The 21337-nt window shown below is 32.8% G+C and overlaps 4 protein-coding genes across 4 annotated transcripts in view; 2 read left to right on the forward strand and 2 right to left on the reverse strand.

Annotated features, from left to right (window-relative positions):
- Nucleotides 1–137: 137 nt before the first annotated feature.
- Nucleotides 138–10501, reverse strand: LOC111705065 (ATP-binding cassette sub-family B member 6, mitochondrial-like; the record flags this gene model as incomplete). The annotated part of the gene is made up of 6 exons (XM_023477500.1): nt 10427–10501; nt 10193–10317; nt 9552–9619; nt 8189–8428; nt 2542–2678; nt 138–1030 (listed from the first exon to the last, which is right to left on the reverse strand). Coding segments are annotated over exons 2-6 (1434 nt in total), but the record flags the coding sequence as incomplete, so codon positions are not given.
- On the reverse strand, nt 3575–6696 carry LOC111705066 (ATP-binding cassette sub-family B member 6, mitochondrial). Its single transcript, XM_023477502.1, has 5 exons — nt 6585–6696; nt 5759–5877; nt 4945–5077; nt 4528–4624; nt 3575–3723 (listed from the first exon to the last, which is right to left on the reverse strand). The coding sequence occupies exons 1-5, from the start codon at nt 6664–6666 to the stop codon at nt 3699–3701; spliced, it is 456 nt and encodes a 151-aa protein (XP_023333270.1). The 5' UTR covers nt 6667–6696; the 3' UTR covers nt 3575–3698.
- Nucleotides 10502–12651: 2150 nt separating the features above from the next.
- LOC111705098 (uncharacterized) lies at nt 12652–16503 on the forward strand. The gene is made up of 7 exons (XM_023477542.1): nt 12652–12980; nt 13581–13662; nt 13724–13772; nt 14423–14473; nt 15319–15370; nt 15758–15830; nt 16403–16503. The coding sequence occupies exons 1-7, from the start codon at nt 12924–12926 to the stop codon at nt 16492–16494; spliced, it is 456 nt and encodes a 151-aa protein (XP_023333310.1). The 5' UTR covers nt 12652–12923; the 3' UTR covers nt 16495–16503.
- The window catches only part of LOC111705057 (uncharacterized), a 10162-nt gene continuing 5317 nt past the window's right edge, over nt 16493–21337 (forward strand). The window contains exons 1-6 of the mRNA XM_023477485.1: nt 16493–16550; nt 17339–17415; nt 18087–18157; nt 18853–18947; nt 20236–20309; nt 20689–20769. Of these exons, the coding sequence (XP_023333253.1) occupies nt 16518–16550; nt 17339–17415; nt 18087–18157; nt 18853–18947; nt 20236–20309; nt 20689–20769 (431 nt within the window). The 5' untranslated portion in view covers nt 16493–16517. The remainder of the gene's footprint in view (nt 16551–17338; nt 17416–18086; nt 18158–18852; nt 18948–20235; nt 20310–20688; nt 20770–21337) is intronic.

Genomic DNA, 21337 nt, shown 5'->3' on the forward strand with positions numbered 1-21337 from the left:
GAATATTGAATATTTGAATATTGAATATTTTAATATTAAATATTGAATATTTTAATATTGAATATTTTAATATTGAATATTGAATATTTGAATATTGAATATTGAATATTGAGTATTGAATATTTGAAAATTGAATATTTGAATATTGAATATTTGAATATTTGAATATTTGAATATTCCTGAATGAGTTGTTCTGTTTGAGTATCAAGTGAGGACGTAGCTTCGTCAAATATGACAACATTAGGTTTCTTGAGAAGAGTTCTTGCAATAGCAACCCTTTGCTTCTCTCCTCCTGACAGCTTTAAACCTCGTTCTCCTACCAGAGTATCATATTCGTCCGGGAACTGCATAATTGTCTCATGAATCTCAGCCATCTTGGCCGCCGCTTCAATCTCGTCCTGCGACGATCCTTGCCGGCCATATCCAATATTGTATCCGACAGTATCATTGAACAGAACTGTATCCTGAGGAACTACACCTATATCCGACCTGTAGGAGCTGAGTTTAAACTCCTTGATGTTCTTATCATTTATATAAATCCCACCCTCCTCAGCATCAAACAGTCTGAAAAGAAGTTTAGCCAGGGTTGATTTCCCTCCCCCAGTAGGACCTACAACTGCTGTAACTGTACCTGGAGCTATAATGAATGATACATCATGAAGAACAGATTTGTTCTCTAAATAGTTAAAACATACATTTCTGAATTCTATCTGAGGTGGCGCACTGTCCTGGATATATTCCACTGCGTGAGGGGAATCCTGAATTTCAATATTTTCTTCTAGCAGTGTAAACATATTCTCCATGTTTATAAAACTCTCCTGTATTGCTCTATACACTGAACCCAGGAAGTTAAGCGGACTCATCAGCTGGATAAAATATGTTCCAAGAAGAACAAAATCTCCGACAGTATAATCCCCGGTAGATACTCTGTATGTGCAGTATAGTGAGACTCCGAACAAGCCTCCGTTAATAACAATGCTCTGGAACAAATTTAACAACTGAAGGCTTGCCATGCTCTGCCACTCCATTTCTAAAATAAAATAAAAACAATTTGGGAACTTGGCCTGGTTTAACCATCAATTTTGGCTTGTTTTCTCATATTAAGCAAGTTAAAATATTGTGTCTGCTTGTGTAGAAATCAAGGAGTATGGAATAGAAGGGAGATAAAACTAACGCGGCCGGCCCTACCATATGATTATGCATGCTTTACAGACGGGTACTCCATTTATATAAGAAATATTGTACATCAGACAAATATTTCTTATCAAAAATGAAGTACCTTCTGTAAAGCATGTATAATCATATGGTAGGGCGGGTCGGGTCAGTTGTATCTCCCTTCTATTACGGACTTCTTGTGTAGAAATCAAAATAAAAGGACAAAAAATAATTACTCAGCGTTTTAACATTATTCGTTACAATCATGAATAGTGTCGGGTAAATATCTCCATGGATAAAAAGTGTCGGGAAAAAATCTACATGAATAAATTTGTCGAGAAAATATCTACATAAATAAATAGTGTCGGGAAAATATCTGTATGGAAAAACATTGTCGGGAAATTATCTGATGGATGAATACTGTCCCGAAAATATCTGTATGGATAAATATCATCGGAAAAATAATCGGATGAATAAATATTGTCGGGAAAATATCTACACGGATAAATATTATGGGGAAAATATTTCCATGAATACAAATTGTCTGGAAAATGTCTCTATGGATAAATGTGGTCGGGAAAATATCTCCATGGATGAATTTTGTCGGGAAATTATCTCCATGAATCAATATTGTCAGGAAAATATCTGCATGGATAAATATTGTCGGGAAAATATTCTCATATATAATATATAACCTTGAATGGCAAATCACTGATATTAGAACTATTTGAATTTGAACTGAATTATTGAAATGTATTGCGTTCTGGTAGAAATGAGATATTATACAGTGAGACCCATAGAACTATGGAATAGGAAGACGATTTTTAAACTAAATTTATTTCTATTTCTTGCTTAAAAATCAACTTACTAAATAAAATAGGCCTGTGTAGAGTGTAGACTGCATAATGCACACTTGCTTTAATATAAAGTCATAATTTGAGAAGAACAGTCGTCTTCCAGTTCCATAGTATATTAGGATTCCCAGTGTACATTGTACAAATATAAATCAACAATTTTTTTTCGTAATCGCACCCCCCCCCCACACACACACATAAATACGCAAATAATATTATAGAAGAATTGACTTTTATGGAAATATAACAATAGGAGTTTATGTTACACTGTAAACTCTGGTTCATTTCAAGTACCTGGCCGACTGTTAAGTTTTAAAAAGCTGTACAGTACATATACAGACTATATAAGGGAAAGTGAGACAGTACACCAGATGAATCAGCCCCTTCAAGTGAGGTTCTAATGTTAACAGATGAACAGTACACATACAGACTATATAAGGGAAAGTGAGACAGAACACCAGATGAATCAGCCCCTTCAAGTGTGGTTCTAATGTTTACAGATGAGCCGTCTCTTAAATGAATCTATAAACACCTTGATAATTACAGATTGCTTCTCTATACTTGAAAACTTCCCAATCTTCCATTGAATAATATTTAACAGTTTCAGCATTTAGCAGAGAATCAACTCCTCGAGCTCGCTGAGCGTTATCACTCTCATTCATTCTTTTCCTAAATATAATTGTTTTTTTCTTTTCTTTAACAGATAAATGCAACTATTCAAACCACCAGGGACAGGGGCGGAATTACCAAAACTTTTGAACTGGACATTATTCTTGGTCAAATTTTTCAATTCAAAACATCCATATTCCAGCGGGACTAAAAGCCCCAAGGGAAATCAATTACTTGCCCCTGTATACGCCCCTGACTAGGGGTTATTAAGACTTCTCCTCACATAATCCAAAATATAAGTGGAACAGAAAATAATCAAGTTTTGCTGTAAACAATACGAAAGAAAGTGCCTTGTCAACTTGATCATCTGTAAAATGTATAATGCATCCTTCTGTATATATTCTATAGTCGAGCTGTATAAAGTAAAATCTGCTTTTTATATAAAACCTTTTACTTAACGTGAAGGTACCCAGGAATCAATCCTGTAAAAAGGACAGAGTTTGCTCGAAGAAGCACATCCCGATCGTTAGTGCTGTGGTCGGCACCTCCCGGCTTATCATGGCTAACGACTGGCTCAATCAAAGAAACTACTCAGAAACTTTCAATACTTTCCTAAAATGATCATCCTAGGTTACTTGTGTCTCGAGCATAAATGGAAATTTAATTAAAGAACTGAGCCAGTTTGTCAAATTTCTTATTATTTAAATAAGATAAAATTAATTTAGGTAAAAATATTTGAATCCTAAACAATAAGGACACAACACCATTCAGTTGAATACAGGATACAGTCCAATTAATCACCTGGAGCCCGTATTCCAAGTATAAATAGTATAGATGTGGTTAGATAGGTTGCTATATACAAAATACAGTCCAGATAATCACCTGGAGCCCGTAATCCAAGTATATATAGTATAGATGTGGTTAGATAGGTTGCTATATACAGGATACAGTTCAGATAATCACCTGGAGCCCGTATTCCAAGTATAAATAGTATAGATGTGGTTAGATAGGTTGCTATATACAGAATACAGTCCAGATAATCTGCCCAACTGTAAAACCCAGCCCACCAAGGTTCACGGGTTAGGCCACAAAGTCGGATATTAGCCTGAAATAAAATACAAATTAGAAAGGTTTGACAAAATTGCTGAAATATGAAATTTACTTTAAAAGTGTCGTAAAGGCCAAATTTTTCAAAGGCCCAGAAACTGTGAGGGGGTAAAAAATTCGTAAGGCGAAAGGTTTTTATCACATTCATCCTCAAAACCTTTATCTGATCATAAGCTACAAAGAAATCCTTATTTTTCATTCTGAATATAACATGCTGGGCGCTGGTAGCTTATTTCTTTACTGTTTCCCACTTTTGTTATGTACAGTTGTAAACTGTTAAGTGTACAGAGTGAACTCCATGAAAATGATGTTTCATATTTCCCGTACTAGAATTTCTTAAATTCTGGATATATTTTGTGCTACACAGTCTTAAAATTACTACCGAAAAATTAATAATCATTTTCTTAAATTAAAAAACCGTTTTTCATCTAAAATATTAACAATTGCAAGCGTTTCTTTGAATGAAAAAGGTAAGAACTTCGTATTTCTGGAGGAGCATACAAAAGGTTTAAATTACAATTTTGAATTGGCCATGCCACTCACAAATGGAAGGTCACTTGAAATTATGTTCACAGTTTCTTTAATGCACCAAGAGAATGATTATAATTGTTTAATTCTTCAATAAAACTTGCTTCAAAAACTTCCATCGATTTAATTTATCTAGGAAATAATATGACAGGGGTATTTATTTTTTTTTTAAATCCCCCCTTCTGACAAGGGGGAGATTTTTGGTGGAGGGGGGCAGAAACCCTATGACCTTGTATTATAATCGTTTAATTAAGTTTAAATAGGTTTTACTTGCATGAATGCTAGTGTCCAGAAGATGAGTAGAACTGGTCCATGACCGTTAGTTGGAGATACTGGAAGCTGCCGTCCTCGCTCCATATGGAGCAGAACTCCTGATTCATGGAATACAATTTCTAGATTAGTTTAAACAAGGTGGGTAGGAGGGAGCAATGAGCATTCTCTATTAAATATTTCAAGAGTACTGTTAGATATAATATAAGGAATGATTTTAACTATTACAAATTTGTAAGAGTGTNTTAAATAAAGCATATTTTCAATAACAATTTAGGGAAAGTCAAAACTAATATTTTATTAACAATATAAACTACATTAAATTAAAATTAGTTTTGGGGAAAATATTTCAGTCTTATGAATGACAGCGTTTGACGAGTGTAACCCTGTATTGTTACCTATAATGAGAATCTTTAATTACCTGTAAAGAACCAAGGTAAAGTTCCCGTGATGATATTAAGTATATCAACACCGTGTACTGGAGATATAAACCCAAATATACCAGTAATAAAACTCAGTATATTAATTACAGGCAGAAATCCATGAAGAAATAACTAGAACAAAACCTTTATTAAATATTTTAAACTGAAGATTCACTGTATTTGTCCTGATGTTGTTTCCTGGAGGTTCTCTTTCATTATGACACTTTTCAACAGGGGCATATATTTTTCTGGGGGGCAAAATATGAGCTTTCACTGGGTTTGGGAGAAAAAATGAAGAAAAAATGAAGAGAAAAGGGAAAAAGGGGAAAAGGAAGGGGAAAGGAAAGAAAAAGGGGGAAGAGGGATGGGGAAAAGGGAGAGGGAAGGGAAAAGGGGAAGAGGGAAGGGAAAAATGGGAAGAGGAAAGGGGAAAGGTGAAAAGGGAAGGGAAAATAGGGAAAAGGGGAAAAAAGGGAAGGGAAAAGGGGGAAGAGGGAAGGGAAAAACCCCACAAAAAACAGTATCAGAAATGCTTAAAAAAATCAGGGAGACCTTGAAGTTTAACAAAGAAAATCTGTTCCTTGACAGCTTCTTTTTGTTTCCATTTTTATGAGTATTGTGCATTCTTGATTTCTTCCAAGCTTTTAAAAAGCTTGGAAGAAATCAAGAATTGAAATTGACATGCGTTATCATTGTATACAAATTTGCCGCAACGATTGTACTTTATAATAAAAAAGATTTTATTTGCTGACATTGTCACAATAGTGATTTCCCAGTGAAATCTAATCGAGTAGAAGTATAAAGGTTTGTTTCCTGAAGATAGAATAAATATGAAGAATTAAAGTTGGTAGAGTCTAGTGGAGTAGAGAAGGTAGAATATAGTTTATATTGGTGACACCCTGCCAGTAGAGAAACAACCAACAGGAAGGGATCTGTTGGAATTATAATAAATACCAAAATACGTTTTAGAAGGAAATCGTTATTCTTTATAATAAAACAAGGCATTCGTATATATATAATGCCTATAGCCAGCCAAACGGCTGGACCGATTGGGCTGAATTTTTTTGTGGACACTCATGGATGGCCGGGAGGTGTTACAGGCTGAAAAAATTAGAATTTTCTTTTAAATTTATTTTTTTTGCCATGGGCAACGCCAGGCCCTTTAGCTAGTTTTCATATATATTGATAGTCGCTCTTTCCGAATAAGGAAATTTTGAGAAAATCTTCAGATTTTTTTTACAAATTCCTTTTCTTTATTCCAAAATCTTTGAATTTAAAACTATAAAAAATTTTCCCTTGAAAGTCAGGGAGCATTAAAAAGAAATCTGTATGAAAGAAATATTCTAATACTGGGCTTCTATTTCAATAATGAACATTTTCTCTTGGTATACATTGCAAAACAAAACCAACTACAAAAGTTCGCAGATTTTATAAAAAAAAATGTGTGGATTTTCAAAACTTAATTCAATCGAATTTTGTTTGAGATTAATTTTTGAAATTTTGATCATCCATAAACCTTTCCTGGGGTCATGTGAGGTCCCACAAAAAAATTTCGCTACGATCGTTTTAGTCGTTTTGACATTTACTGGATACAAACAGACAAGCAAAGTATATATTCTAATATTTTTATGATAATATCCTGTGACTGTATCAAGAAAGCATCTGTGTACTTCTCCATGAAGAACTCCAGACAGGGTTGCGTTGGGAGGACAGTAATCCATGATTAATTAGCTTTCTGAATACAAAACATTTTAAAATTATAAAATGATAAAACAAAGTTGTCCCTGACGACAGCTTAAATACCTTTTTATTATTATAAAACTGGGAACTCAGTTCCTTTACGTTTTCCAAAACCGAACATATCTCCTGATTCAATAGAATAGCTGTTGATCTCGTAACCTTTGAAACCGAAGTTAAACTCAATAGTTTGAAGATCAGTCTTAGTAAACAATTCATAAAATCTGAAAAAACCCAAATTAAAAACTTAAAAGCTTTATTTTGTAAATTACAATTATTGATAATTATGCATAAAACTCCAACATTCTTTGGTTAGAATGTATAAAAAAATCAGGATATCTAATTTTTAATAATAACTATTGTAATGACAGTAAAATATCCCAATTGATAAAATCCAAAAAGTTTATAGGTGCCAAAATTTATATAATCATACTTAAGCTAACTTCAGATTCTACTTCAAAGAAACAAAAATTTATGCTTAAATCGAATCAAAACTTAAAATGTTAATTAATTACAGTAAATAAAAACTTAGGAGCGGTACTAAAAATCAAGACTTAAAGTTAAGCTAATCCCAGATTTGAAGATATTCATAATAGCAATTTTTAAATATTGTTCATTGACCAAACTTATTAATCTGCAAATTATTTTTAAAAAAACTTTTGTTTCTTTATTTAAAGGCACAATCCGGAAACTTAATAAAATTTAAAAATTTATTTCTTGCACAGGTGAACCCGTTCCAGCCCGGTCTATTCATCACTTCATCAACAACTGAATGGTGTTGTGTCCTTATTGTTTAGGATTCAAATATTTTTACCTAAATTAATTTTATCTTATTTAAATAATAAGAAATTTAACAAACTAGCTCAGTTCTTAAATTAAATTTCCATTTATGCTCGAGACACAAGTAACCTAGGATGATCATTTTAGGAAAGTATTGAAAGTTTCTGAGTAGTTTCTTTGATTGAGCCAGTTGTTAGCCATGATAAGCCGGGAGGTGCCGACCACAGCACTAACGATCGGGATGTGCTTCTTCGAGCAAACTCTGTCCTTTTTACAGAATTGATTCCTGGGTACCTTTACGTTAAGTAAAAGGTTTTATATATAAATCAATGTGGACTTAAGAGTTGTAAGAAACGCGCATTCATGGATGACAAATGGGGATTCATAGATTCACAAACAGTCCCATTTTGGCCAATCCAGAGAACTTAGACTTAGTGGAGCGGTAGATAGGTACTAGATAGTGTGTCTAGCTGTACCTTTTACATAAGTCCAGTCCACCCGACCACGAATTGTATGTAAGAGTTCCTTACTTATATTAATTAACAATATTTAGAACATTTAACATCAATGAATTGTAGTAAATGCACTTTAAAAAATTACATAATAATTACCCTGACTAACATTATTTTTCCAAAAATAGGGTTTTTTTAATTTGTTTTTTAAGTTTCACGGGAAACGCCGGGCACTTAGGCTAGTATTATGTTTTATAACAAAAATTTGACTTACCTAAATTTTGTTCTCCATTCTGTAATCCAAACTGTGGATCCCAGATACAAGAACATTGTAGCAAACACAATCAACCCGAAGTAGATGTTAAACTCAACAGCAAAGTATACAACAGCAACTATAATATCTATGAGGGTTGGTAGGATATTGAAGACAAGATATTGAAGAAGAGAGTTTACAGAGTTAGTTCCTCGATCCATTATTCTCAACACTTCTCCAGTTTTCCGCCCAAGATGCCACCTAGATAAATATTTGTCAATTGTCATTTGTCATTTGTCATTTGTCATTTGTCATTTGTCATTTGTCATTTGTCATCTGTCATTTGTCAATATCAATATCAATATCATTATCATAATATTTGTAATTCTATAATCATTATTATTCATATTATTCTAATTATTTTTTATTCTTCTATTATAATTTCAAAAATAATCCTGTCCCCTATTTGTGTACAGGGCGAGAATAAAGGGTGAATAGATTTTACATAGAATAAAGCATTTTTTGGTATCTTATTTTTGACAAATATTTATGAAAGGGGAGGGTTAGTTTGACCAATTTGAATACATTTGGGAATCCTGTCTTAATTGTTTGAGGAATCTGAATGAAATATTGCATATGGGCAATGGGCATCATTTGTGTAAAATCACCTAAGTAAAATAAAAAAATTGTTAAAAATTCGTTTTTCCCCCTTTTTCCCCATTTATCCATGTTTCTTTAAGCTTTTTTACCAAAAAGACTGATTCAAGTATTCTTTCCCTAATAGATCAGAACTCATTTAAAAGTATCCTTTTTCAAAGACATGCAACTTTCTCTAAAATGACAAGAGAGAGAAAATCCTGGAGTGTAGCGCCACCCCACGTACACAACCTATATCTCGGCTCTGTTCATGTCTGCAGTGTTGCTCCTGATCTCCTCTAGAATCCTCCAGGATGGCATCGCTATATGTCTGATACTTTGTGATCTTTATTATGTCCTTTCCTTGTCTATCTCTAGCGGTGTCTTTTTTTCCAGATAAATGATGTCCAGAAGACCCTAAGGCCTTTCCGTGTATTTTTCATATTACAAGTTTGATCCTCGTCTTTCGTTCTTCTCAAATCCCCAGAGGACCGATCCGGAAGCGCACCTGTTCCTGTTGTTTGTGCGGTACCAGGTGGTCCATCTCACTGTCGATCTCCCTGCTCCTGATCTAGACGTGTCCATGCGCCCACACGCTCTTGGACTTAACTCGGGGGATCCTCTACCAGAGCAGACACCCCAGGTGTATAGTCTTACGTAACCTCCCTTTTTGAATAAATTTTTTTTGGTAGGCAATCTGATAAGACCCTTTAAAAATCATATTTTGTTTGATCTACAAAAATCTAACCTGAGACTAAGGTTGTGAAGATGTTTGAAGAGTCCAACCTGTATCTCCAGAGTAGTAAACTGTTGAACCTAAATCAGGAGTTTACAGTTTCCAGAATTTTGAACATAATGACAAGTTTAAACAATGAGAATTAAATAATTAAAGTTGGGGCATTTTAATATTTTAGTTTTCTTATGACAAGCGACATTTTGAGGTTTAGTCATTTTTGAAATAAGTCGAACAAACAAATGACAAGACATAACTAAATTTTTTTTGTTTCCAAAAATTGCAAATATATGAAATTACGATTGTAAGAACAAGAAACCAAAAATCTGTTAACAAGAACTGTTGGCAGTGGGTCACTAGAATAGGGTCAGAATTTTAATATAACTTTAATTGTTTTTCAGTGGTTGTTAAAGATATTTTTTCTTTAAAAGTCAAATTCATCTTACTAAAATTGAAGTTGTTCTCAAAGTTGTTCAGATCTTTATGGTCCAAACAAATCAAGTGAAGCAATTGAGTTTTAAAATTCTTACGAAACTAACGTAACAACAAGATTTATAAAACCTTCACAGAAACCCTTCTGAGTAAGTGAGGCTTTAAAAGGAAATAAAAGGAAATAAAACTCAATAGAGAACGATTATAAGAAAAAAAGTCCTGACCTTGATCCATAATAAGGATCTCCAGTTGTTCAGTAAACCTTGTCCTCCTGTACCACTACCCTGGAGTAGCTTTAAAACCATCCAGATAGAAACCATATCCCAGGGCCAGTCCTTAGCATTAGTTCCTGCTCCAGATATGTTAGCTTCATTATAAACTGATTTTCGAATCCACATTTCACAATTGCAGATATCTACATTTTTTTAAATAAGAAAATATTTTAGATTCTAACATCCCTGTCTCAGCAATCTTATCAATAATCTTCTTGTAAAATATTGGAACAAAGACATTGGTTACTCGGACTCCTGAAAACAAAAATTAATTATAAGTGATCCTTAATCTCTAAAAAAATAATTTTTCTTAATAAACCTAACCTAACCCTCAAGTAATACAAAAATAAACAGCTGACGTAGGTCCGATATTAATGCTGTAGGTCGGAAAGTTAGTAGGTCAGAAGTTCAGCACGGGGGATGTTGCGTATATAAACTATGTAACATTATACCCATTTTTATTTATGAACAAAATGAAAATCAATTAATTTATGTTCAAATATAGTACTGATAAAAAAATAAACAGGCATACCCATGCACATTGCACAAAGGATGAGACCCTCAGAGACTCGACTGCACAGAATGCATTTACACATTTCATGCATGTTTCAACTTTCAGCTTATATCATGATTCCCTGCAACTGTGAACTTCTAATTTCTTTCTTTGCCAAATTATTAAATAAACATATAGAAGACAGAGGCGCACTAGAGGCTCAGTCAGGGGAGATGAACTTTTAGCGTGTGTACTGTGTAAGTATTTCAAAAAATAATTTGGTTCACGGGCCACGGCCCCTTCAGACAGCGGTCGTAAACTCGATCTGAGTGGAAATTATAGAAAAATAGCTCGACCTTAAAGCTACAGGGTTACCCTCAACGGATGAGACTTCAGAGACGACTAAACAGAATTTTTACTGTCTGTTTTCTTTAATATTTTTTTTTCTCTGCAATCGTAAACTTGTCTTAATGTCTAATCTTTCAAAAGCCATGAAGATTGTATTCAAGGTGTACTAGAAGAATTTATTTAATCTTGGGATTGTCCTAGATTTAATCCGTTTCAGGTCGTCTTTAAAGTCTCATCTTTTGTGGGTAACCCTGCATAAAATGCATTAATGCATCGTTTCTCGGAAGAAAAATTAACATTCGAGGAATATTTGAGAATTCTCAAATTGAAGTAGATTTTTTTTAGAATTGAAAAATATTTTTTGCTAAACAAATCATCAAATGAGAAAGTTGTTCCCTGTTCCTTTCCGGTCGCGTCGATTTTTATGTGGAGGGGGTGGGGTGGGGGGAAAGCCCTTGGTTGGATTCCTTTCAATATTATTATTCCACTGTAGTCTGCAGACAACCACATTGCTTTCTCAAACTCTAAACATAAACTGCAGTGAACCTATTTCAGGCTTGCAGTTAAGTTTGTTATTTGTTTTTGAATCTATTCCAATTTAAAATAATTTGATTAAATGTACATTTTCTCCATAATTTAGAAAAGTTGTATCATATATATTTAAACAATTTATTTGTTAATTCATAATCAATATTAAGCATTTATTATTGAAGCAAACAAATCTTAAGATACAGGATGTCCCACGAAACATGACAGCATGGTGAATAGTTTAAAATGTCTTCCTCCATAATTTGTTAAGATATTTGATACCAAAGATTAATAGAAATATTCCATGGCAGTCATATTATAGAAAAATTTAATTCAAAGTAAAAGATATTTGAGTAAAACCTTTTTTTAACGAAATAAACTGCGAAAAGTCTTTAATATCTAATACAGTATATGGAAGAAGACATTCAAAACTATTTACCAATACCAACTGTCATGTTTCATGGTACACCCTGCTTGAAATTCAATAATTAATCTAATTTTCTGCAAATTGAAGTTGTTGCCATCATTTTGGTGATTTAGTAATAATTGTTATTTTTTCTATGTTTTTTTTAACCGGGCTATCAAGTTGTAATTTTAAGTGTCCTTTTATAGATGAAGCATGCGGCATGGTCAAATTCACAACATACCAACGAATCAGCTTAATCTAATTAATTATGTGGAACTTAAAATCGTTTTTCTAGCTTGAAAAGTGTTTAATTCTGATAATTCCTCCAGATATGCTCATGCTCAAGTCAAGTTTGCATAAAAACCACTAATAAAAAACCGGTTATCAAAAAAATGGAGAATTCAAGCTTGATCAGTCATAGATTTTAGTACTACTATTGTAAATTGGGCATTTCAATCTTTGCATGGAGGGTAAACTAAAATTACGCACACTATCCCTTTAATCTAATAAATAATGTTTTCTATAAGCTGGAAAAGTGTTTAATTCTGCTACTTTTACCGTTGTTTCCCAAGGAACTTTTTTAGAGAAATCAAACCACACCTGAAAATGATCAGTAATTTATATATATTCAGATTTGAGAATGGTGTTAAACAAGGAAACTAGTTGAAAATGAAGTTTCCCCGTGGAACTGTGCTCAAACTACCAAAACGCGCGTTCAAGAAGAACTCCGTGGATCCGGAGAAATTCAGTTTTTTTATTGTCATTGGTTTCTTCGCTATTTTCGGTATTATCATTCTCGTGGAGTTTTTATTTAAAGAACAGGATGAATATGATTACACTGTGGATTAAGTAACAAGATTCTGATTTCCCAAAACATATTGTTGTTGTTTTGAGAGAGAAAATTAATAATGGACGGAAAATATGACTTTCCAATGGAGATATGTTTAAATGACACTCAAGCAAAGGTAGATATATTTTTAACATGAAGCAAGTTGAATAACTAATGAAAATTGACTAATGTTTGTCTAAATATATAAAATGGCCATCCATAAAAAAACAGAGTATACTGTATATGTTAGGCCAGATTTTGGAAAAACGTCAAAAAAAATAATGCTTAATTGTACGATTTTGACCCCCCCCCCCCCGGCTGCTCCTCCAACCCTCTTGTGTTTGTTTTTTTGACAGATCTAAAAAATATTTGTCTGCAGTTGTTCTAGCTCTCGAACGAACAGAGTTATGAAAACTTTTACACCACCTGTTTGAGATGTTTTTAACAATTTTCGTTTTGGGAGCTAATTTTAAAACAAGAGAAGAAAAATCTAAAGTTTTCGCACAAAAAGTATTTAATTTAAAAAATACGCTCTGTATTGTGTAACGTATATACAAGGAGATTCAGAAAACTGTAGAATACTCAAGGAATTTTAGATTAGTAATTTTTATGAATAGTATATAATAGGCAGAGAAAAAGTTTAGCAACATATCTGCATATTATAAAAACGAATAAGATCAACAACAAAATCAATAATTTAAAATTTGTTCAATCTATCAATTTATAAATGTTTAAGGATGAATTAAAAGCGTTTCATAAGTTAGTGAGCTCCAGTATGGGTCCAAGAGGACACTTAAAAATGGTTTTATCTCTAGCAGGTGAGAACATTTCATTATCAAAAAATAAAAAATTCAAAATTCAAAAATTATTTTTTGTTAGATACGATGATTGTCACTTCAAGCTCGGATCGTCTCTTCGATTTCATGAGGTAAGAATACGAAATATTCAATTCATCTTTATAAATAAAATTGTGATCTCTGTTTGGGTGTCCGTTTGGGTGTCCGATCATAACTCAGGAACTCATGGACCAATTTGACTCAAATTGTGATTAGGGAACTCGAGAGGCCTACGTGAATGTTCTTATGCTTGGTTTTAAGATTCTAAGTTGAGTGGGACGACTTTAACAGCGAAAATTTAGCTTCCCGGTGCAATCGTTCAATATGTCTCTACATTAATATCGTTAACTAACTTAGGGCCAACGACTCAGAACATGAAATATGAAATATGAAGTGCGTGGAAGTAACCTTGGCAGCGCTGGGTTCCCAAGCAATTTTAGAATAATCTACAATAAAAGGAGCAATTAAAAAATAAGACAAAAGACGACAACCTCATAGTGGGATCCAAAATAAACTGTAGAATAGGAACACGACTGTATAGTTAAATGTTTTTAAATAGTCCAATACCTTGGTAAAACTATTTGCTTTATAAAAGCATCAAATATACGTGAAATTGTTGAAATGCTGTTCTTCTAGTCCACACTATGGTAAAACTGTTTGCTTTATATAAACATCAAATATACGTGAAATTGTTAAAATATTGTTCTCCTAGTCCACATTTTTATACTTTTTCCATTCTTAGGCTTGATAGTCCTCTTGTTGAAATCCTTGTTTCAACTTCTAAATCTCTAAGGTATTTTTTATCCTTTCAACTAAATGATTATTTTGTATTTTAAGAATTTCTAGAAAAAGAATTTTTTAAATTTTATAGTTTTTTATCATTAAATTACCCATTTCACCATGGAGTGAACACTTAATTCTCTTTTAAAATTACTGCGTTTGTGACAAAGCACTTTTCAACCTGTATTTGGGAGTGCCAGACTTCGGCAAATATAGAAAAGGAAAAAAGATATTTTCTGATCTGATATTGGCCGTCATATACTCTAAAACCCTATTGTTGTTTTCCTAAATAGAACTTTATAAATTCTCACATTATTTGGTAACATCTTCTAGCATTTACATTTTACTATTTTTTTATTAAAGTACAAGGTAAGGGACTAATCGTCGATCATCGATCATTGATAATCGAGGACAGAGATATTAGTATTAGTAAATAAGTAAAAACAATATTTCTCAAATACAAAAAAGCTTGCAAACACAGTGCTCAACAATTTAAAGGTTTCTGTTGATAAAAAAGAAAAGTCTGTTATTCTTTAACATTCACAAAATTAAAGACTACCGTTTTTTATCGAGGATTTCTCACTTTAAATCAGGGTTGCCAACCTTGGTGTTTTATTACCTTTTTGGTGTTTTTTTGTCCGGCTGGGTATGTTTTATTTTTCAAGTGCAACCTAGTGTTTTTTTCACTATCAAGTTGTTATCTTTTTAGCCCAGGCAGTTGGCAACCCTGCGCTAAATAGAAGATTGCTTGAAATAAGTTAAACTTATTATTATGTATTAAATGTATTGTTTAAATCTAAAATATCTTTTACTAAAAATCATATAATACTTTTAATTCAAGGTTTTTTTCTTTTTTAGTGACTTTAGACTTTACTTCTGTTCCTTGGCTGTTCAACTCCTAGATGTTCAGGCAAATAAATAAAATCACAAATTGTGATAACGTAGTTTTCTAAATTTGATAATTTCTTCATATGTTTTCCTGAGGCAAGAAATGCGCAAGTCAAAAACTGAAAAAATATGTCCAATTTATACTTAATCAGACAAATCTTGAAAGAGTATTAGGCATGCCAGGGTCACTTGAAATAACGTTAATAGTTCTTTTTATCATTATTTTTTGGTTGGACTCCCCCGGACCCTTTAATAAACATTTAGCTTTATTTTCTTGGTTTGTGTTTATGACATCCAACTAGTTACCTTTTTCAAATGTAATTTAAACATTTTTCTTACTGTTTACAGAAAATACTTAATTTTACCATCGTAAATTCTAGTTTTTATTTATTTGTTGCACATTGAACAGGATAAGTTTGGAAATAAAACTGTAGATTTGTCAGTTCTTCCAGATATTCTTGAGAAGGCCAGAATTAAAATAGGTATAACTTATATGCCTTCTTACAATTCTTTTGTATGGGTAGAAAGTGGGATATGATGTGTTTTTTTTTTATATTTATAATTTTTTATCAATTTGATTTAATAAAATTATAGGAATTTTTAATCCTGACAAAGTAAAGAACTTTTTTAAGATCTAAATATTTATGTTATTAGAATATATAACTACTGGGCTTTTAGGGCGCTTTGCGCCCATCTTCTATTTTAATTGTGAATTTTTTTCTTTCTATATACAGTACATAGTGAAACAAACAAACAAAAAAAATTTTGCAGATTTTATATAAAAAAATTTTTTGGATTTTTAAATTTTCAAAAGTCGAATTTTGTTAAAGGCAAATTTCTGAAAATTTGATCATCCATAAACTTTCCCAGGGATCAAGTGAGGTTCCACAAAAAAATTAAACTGAAGAAAGCAATATCAATCTTTTGTTAAATTGGTATGGTGTAACATCAGCAAACTTGTAGAGAATATAGTTCTGAAATTTTAAGACTTTTGTAAAAATTTTAACTGATGATGAAGTTAATATTATATATAAATATCATAAATATAATATAGATATAGGAGATGTATTCAGTCTTATGAGTTTAATAACAACTAATCTAACTTCAAATATAATATTATATATAAATACAATAAATATAATATAGATATAGGAGATGTATTCAGTCTTATGAGTTTAATAACAACTAATCTAACTTCAAAGGTAAACAGTTTGCTTAATTCAATTGTTTAATTCACAACTTTGAAATTGAATTATTCACAAAGAAAACTTTCAAAAATATTCAACTCCATTTGAACCCCATGAGAATGGAAAGGGGCGGGGGCGGGGGAAAGCTATGATATTTTAAAGGATGAATGAATAATTTCTTGTTGTTCAATTCATTCAATAAAAATTTATGAATGTCAATGCTTGCATATTTATAAGATTTATTTTAATGTTTTGCAAAAAATTAAGATTTTTAATATTTCTTTCGATTTTACGTAATTTATTGAATCTAATACACCTCCCATGGTATCACTCCAGTATGACTGATCTTCTTGATAAGTTTTGTACAATGTACATTTAAAAAAATAGTTGTGGAGACAAACTAAAGGGGGGGGGGGTGGAAAAATCCCCCCGCCCCCACCCCTCCAATCTTGATAGGGTTAACGTTTATGTTGCAAAAATACAATGCAACATCATCTATACGTGCCAAATACATAAATACAAAGCTTTCAATCTCTTATTTCAATTGTCAACATTTTACAACAAAAGTCTGTGGGTTTTATAAAAAAAAATTTTGTGGATTTTCAAAATTTAATGGAAATCGAATTTTGTCGGAGGCTAATTTTTGAATCTTTGATCATCCATAAACCTTCCCTGCAGGGGTCATGTGAGGCACCGCAAAAAAAATTGGGCCAGATCGGTTCAGCCGTGTGTAGACGTTTTTTGGATACAAACAGTCAAACAAAGAATGTATGTAGATATATGAAGAGTAAATTTATATTAAGGTTGGAACAGGATTATTGAAAAATGAGATAAACAAAATCAGTAATCTAATTCTCAAAGCTTGGCTGATGTCAATTAGGTAAGTAAACATATATTTTTGTGTTATAGGTTTTCTCGTTATTTTCTTATAGTTTTGGAATTATTAAAGTCTCTGGTAGTAAAGATAAGACGAAACAAATTATAAAATCATTCAGTAACGATCCTTTGCCTTATGGTTTAAATTCAGAAATGTATAAAACTAAAAGCTCTTGAAATAAAATTTCATTATGCGAGAAAAAACGGATTTGAAATTGAAACAAGTTCTCTTTGTGTACATCGTACAACAAAAACAAACAAAAATTTCGCGGATTTTATAAAAATGTCGCGGATTTTCAAAACTTTCAAAAAAAATTTTGAGGGAGGCAAATTTTTTAAAATTCGATCATCCATAAACCTTCCCTGCAGGTCACGCGAGGTTTCACAAAAAATATAGGCCCGATCGGTTCAGCCGTTTTTACGTTTATTAGATACAAACACACAGACAGACAAGCCAAGTATATATATAGATTTATATAATATTGTTTCAACTAATCAAAGGTGGATTCCTCTTGACTGACAAAAATTAAGTATGTTTTATTGTTGTTTTTATTTGGTTGAAATTAGAAATTTTCTCTACAAAAAAACCATTCCAGAAACTTACATTTTCCTTATTAATAAAAAAGAGATTACAAATAATTATTTACTCTATATCTTTTCAAATTGTTTGTTTAGGTCTGATGAAAGTTTGGGAGATGTTTATGTGCGAGTATTAGAGGGAGGAGGGGGACTAGATCAACCCTCAGGTAGTGAAGTATTAGAGAGGGGAGGTGGACTAGATCAACCCCCAGGTAGTGAAGTATTAGAGGGAGGAGGTGGACTAGATCAACCCCAAGGTAGTGAAGTATTAGATAGGGGAGGGGGACTAGATCAACCCCCAGGTAGTGAAGTATTAGAGGGAGGAGGTGGACTAGATCAACCCTCAGGTAGTGAAGTATTAGAGAGGGGAGGTGGACTAGATCAACCCCCAGGTAGTGAAGTATTAGAGGAAGGAGGTGGACTAGATCAACCCCCAGGTAGTGAAGTATTAGAGAGAGGAGGGGGACTAGATCAACCCCCAGGTAGTAAAGTATTAGAGAGGGGAGGTGGACTAGATCAACCCCCAGGTAGTGAAGTATTAGAGAGGGGAGGGGGACTAGATCAACCCCCGGGTAGTGAAGTATTAGAGGGGGGTGCCTTCAGGTGTTTCGTTTTTGGGCCATTTTTGCATTTTTTACACTATGTAAAATGTTGACCCTGACAAAAGATATTTGCTAAAAACGACCCAAAAACGATGCAAAAACGAACGCGTTCTACCGTGCGTTTTTGATCGTTTTTCCATTTTTTTAAGGATTGAGCTGTAGCAAAGTTTATTAAAGGCAAACATGATACAGTTTGGATTCTATAAAGTTTTATAAATTTAAAGAAAATGATTCTAAACGATTAACAACACTACCCTCAGGAGATAATGGTGTTGGTTCTATATTGGAGGGATTTCTCTATCGTCTCACAGAAGAAGAAGAAGAAAGCTTGCAGGCGTTAAAAGCTCCTATCAAGGTTTTCTATTCTTTGCTTGAACATGCAAGTTAAACTATCTATTCTATACCCATCAGGGGCGTACGAGGGCTTTTGTTTAGGGAGGGGGGCATAATTTGCGTGCGTAAGCGCGCAAAAAAAAGTTTTGGGGTCCCCCCCTTGGCAACAGTATGCCCCCCCCTTAAAAACCCCTTTTTTGAAAAAATATTGATACCTTTTTATTTTTTTTGCCCCCCTCCCACCTGGACTTGTTTTGTTCACCATAAAAATACCATAAATCAATAATCACAGCATCATTAAAAATTATATTTTTACTAATAAACGAAATTTCTTCTGAATGTTTTAGATAGAATTTACTCAATCTACATATTCACCAACTCTTTTAAGCTACAATTTTCTGGGATTTGCTTGCAAAAACATTTTAATGATTTTTTCAGTAGAGAGCTCAGACAGCCTTTTAGGGTGTAAAGCTATAAGTGCAAGATCGTTAAGTCTGCTCTCCGTCATAGTACATCTTGTGTAATGAAGTATTCTCTTTAGAAGGCTAAAACTTTTCTCTCCTTGTATTAACTATGTGTACCTAATTTAACTATCTGTTTCTATTTTAACTATCTGTACCTAGTTTAACTATCTGTACCTAGTTTTACTATCTGTACCTAGTTTTACTATCTGTACCTATTTTAATTATCTGTACCTAGTTTAACCATCTGTACCTAGTTTAACTATCTGTACCTAGTTTTACTATCTGTACCTAGTTCAATTATCTGTACCTAGTTAACTATCTGTACTTAGTTTAACTATCTGTACCTAGTTTAACTATCTGTACCTAGTAAAACTATCTGAACCTAGTTTAACTATTTGTACCTAGTTTAACTATGTGTACCTAATTTAACTATCTGTTTCTATTTTAACTATCTGTACCTAGTTTAACTATCTGTACCTAGCTTAACTATCCGTACCTAGTTTAAATATCTGTACCTAGTTTGAATATCTGTATCTAGTTTAACTATTGGTACCTAGTTTAGCTATCTGTATTTGTAGTCTAGCTATCTGTACCTAGTATAAATGTCTGTACCTAGTTTAATTATCTGTATCTATAGTCTAGCTATCTGTACCTAGTATAACTATCTGTACCTAGTTTAATTATCTGTACCTAGCTGAACTTTCTGTACATATAGTTTAACTATCTGTACCTATAGTTTAACTATCTGTACCTATAGTTTAAATATCTGTACCTAGTTTAACTATCTGTATCTAGTTTAATTATCTGTATGTAGTTTAACTATCTGTACCTAATTTAACTACTAAGGTGTGCCTGTACGACTGTATGCTGGACAAAGATCAGTCTGGGGAAGGTTGGGAGCGAACTAAACTATATTACAGGTTTCCCATTAAAACTTATGTTTCCAAGGGTAACCACAAGGAATGAAACTGTAAAGACGACCTGGAGCTTTTTTCTAAGCTAAGCCAAGTTTTCTGCCATAAATACACAATTTTCCTGCCTTTTTACTGATATGAGTGGTAGTGCAAATAAAGAAACAAATTTAAAATTCCGTACAATCGTTTCTGAAGTCGCATTCTTTGTGGATAACCGTATAAATTAAAAGAAAAAGCTCATTCAAACATTTTGATAATTTTTTAAGATCTATAAGTTGTTTTACTTATCCGGCCATTTCCAAATCTTAAGATTTTTATAGAAAACATTGGTTAACAAGGACGTTTTATTTTTTCCCTTGATTATACCTATATAAAGTATGTCCAGGTCTAGAACTAAGAAAAGCAAAAAATATTCCAAGTTCGTGGATTCGTTGAAGTCAGCTGGCGTTCAACTGTTTGCTTGCAGGTTACTATTTTATTAAAGCTCTACAATATATACATGGTTACCAACAAAGGATGAGACTGTAAAGACGACCCAAAACTCTAAAAAATGACGATTTGAAGTTTGATTTTTGGTTTTTGCATTAACTAATGTATTTTGATGGTTTATTGAACATGGAACCCTGAATGCAAGAAAATGGACTTAACAAATTCAGTACAATCGTCTCTGAAGTCTCATCCTTTGTGGGTAGCCATGTAGGTGCTGACAATACTAGTATCTTTCTTTAAATGGAAGTTTCGAAGTAATTTAAAGAAACCCTTTATCAAAAAAGTTACATGCCTGGTTCACAACGTTGCCTGTAAACCTGTGTCTTGTTAACAATGAGAAAAATATAACTGGGTCACATAATTGAGATTAGGTCGACATTTCTGTAAGACTGTACACTCAAAATAAGTTTTAGCATTTAAAGTGAGTGCAAAGTTGGACACTTTTGAATGGTGGATATCGGGATTAATGCTTGATCCACTCATTTTCTTAATCTCGAGATTAAATAATGCTTGTTCTCCTCTCATTTTTAATCTCCAGATTAATT

The sequence above is a fragment of the Eurytemora carolleeae genome, unplaced genomic scaffold (assembly GCF_000591075.1).
Source record: "Eurytemora carolleeae unplaced genomic scaffold, Eaff_2.0 scaffold18, whole genome shotgun sequence".
Classification (NCBI taxonomy): Eukaryota; Metazoa; Arthropoda; class Copepoda; order Calanoida; family Temoridae; genus Eurytemora; species Eurytemora carolleeae.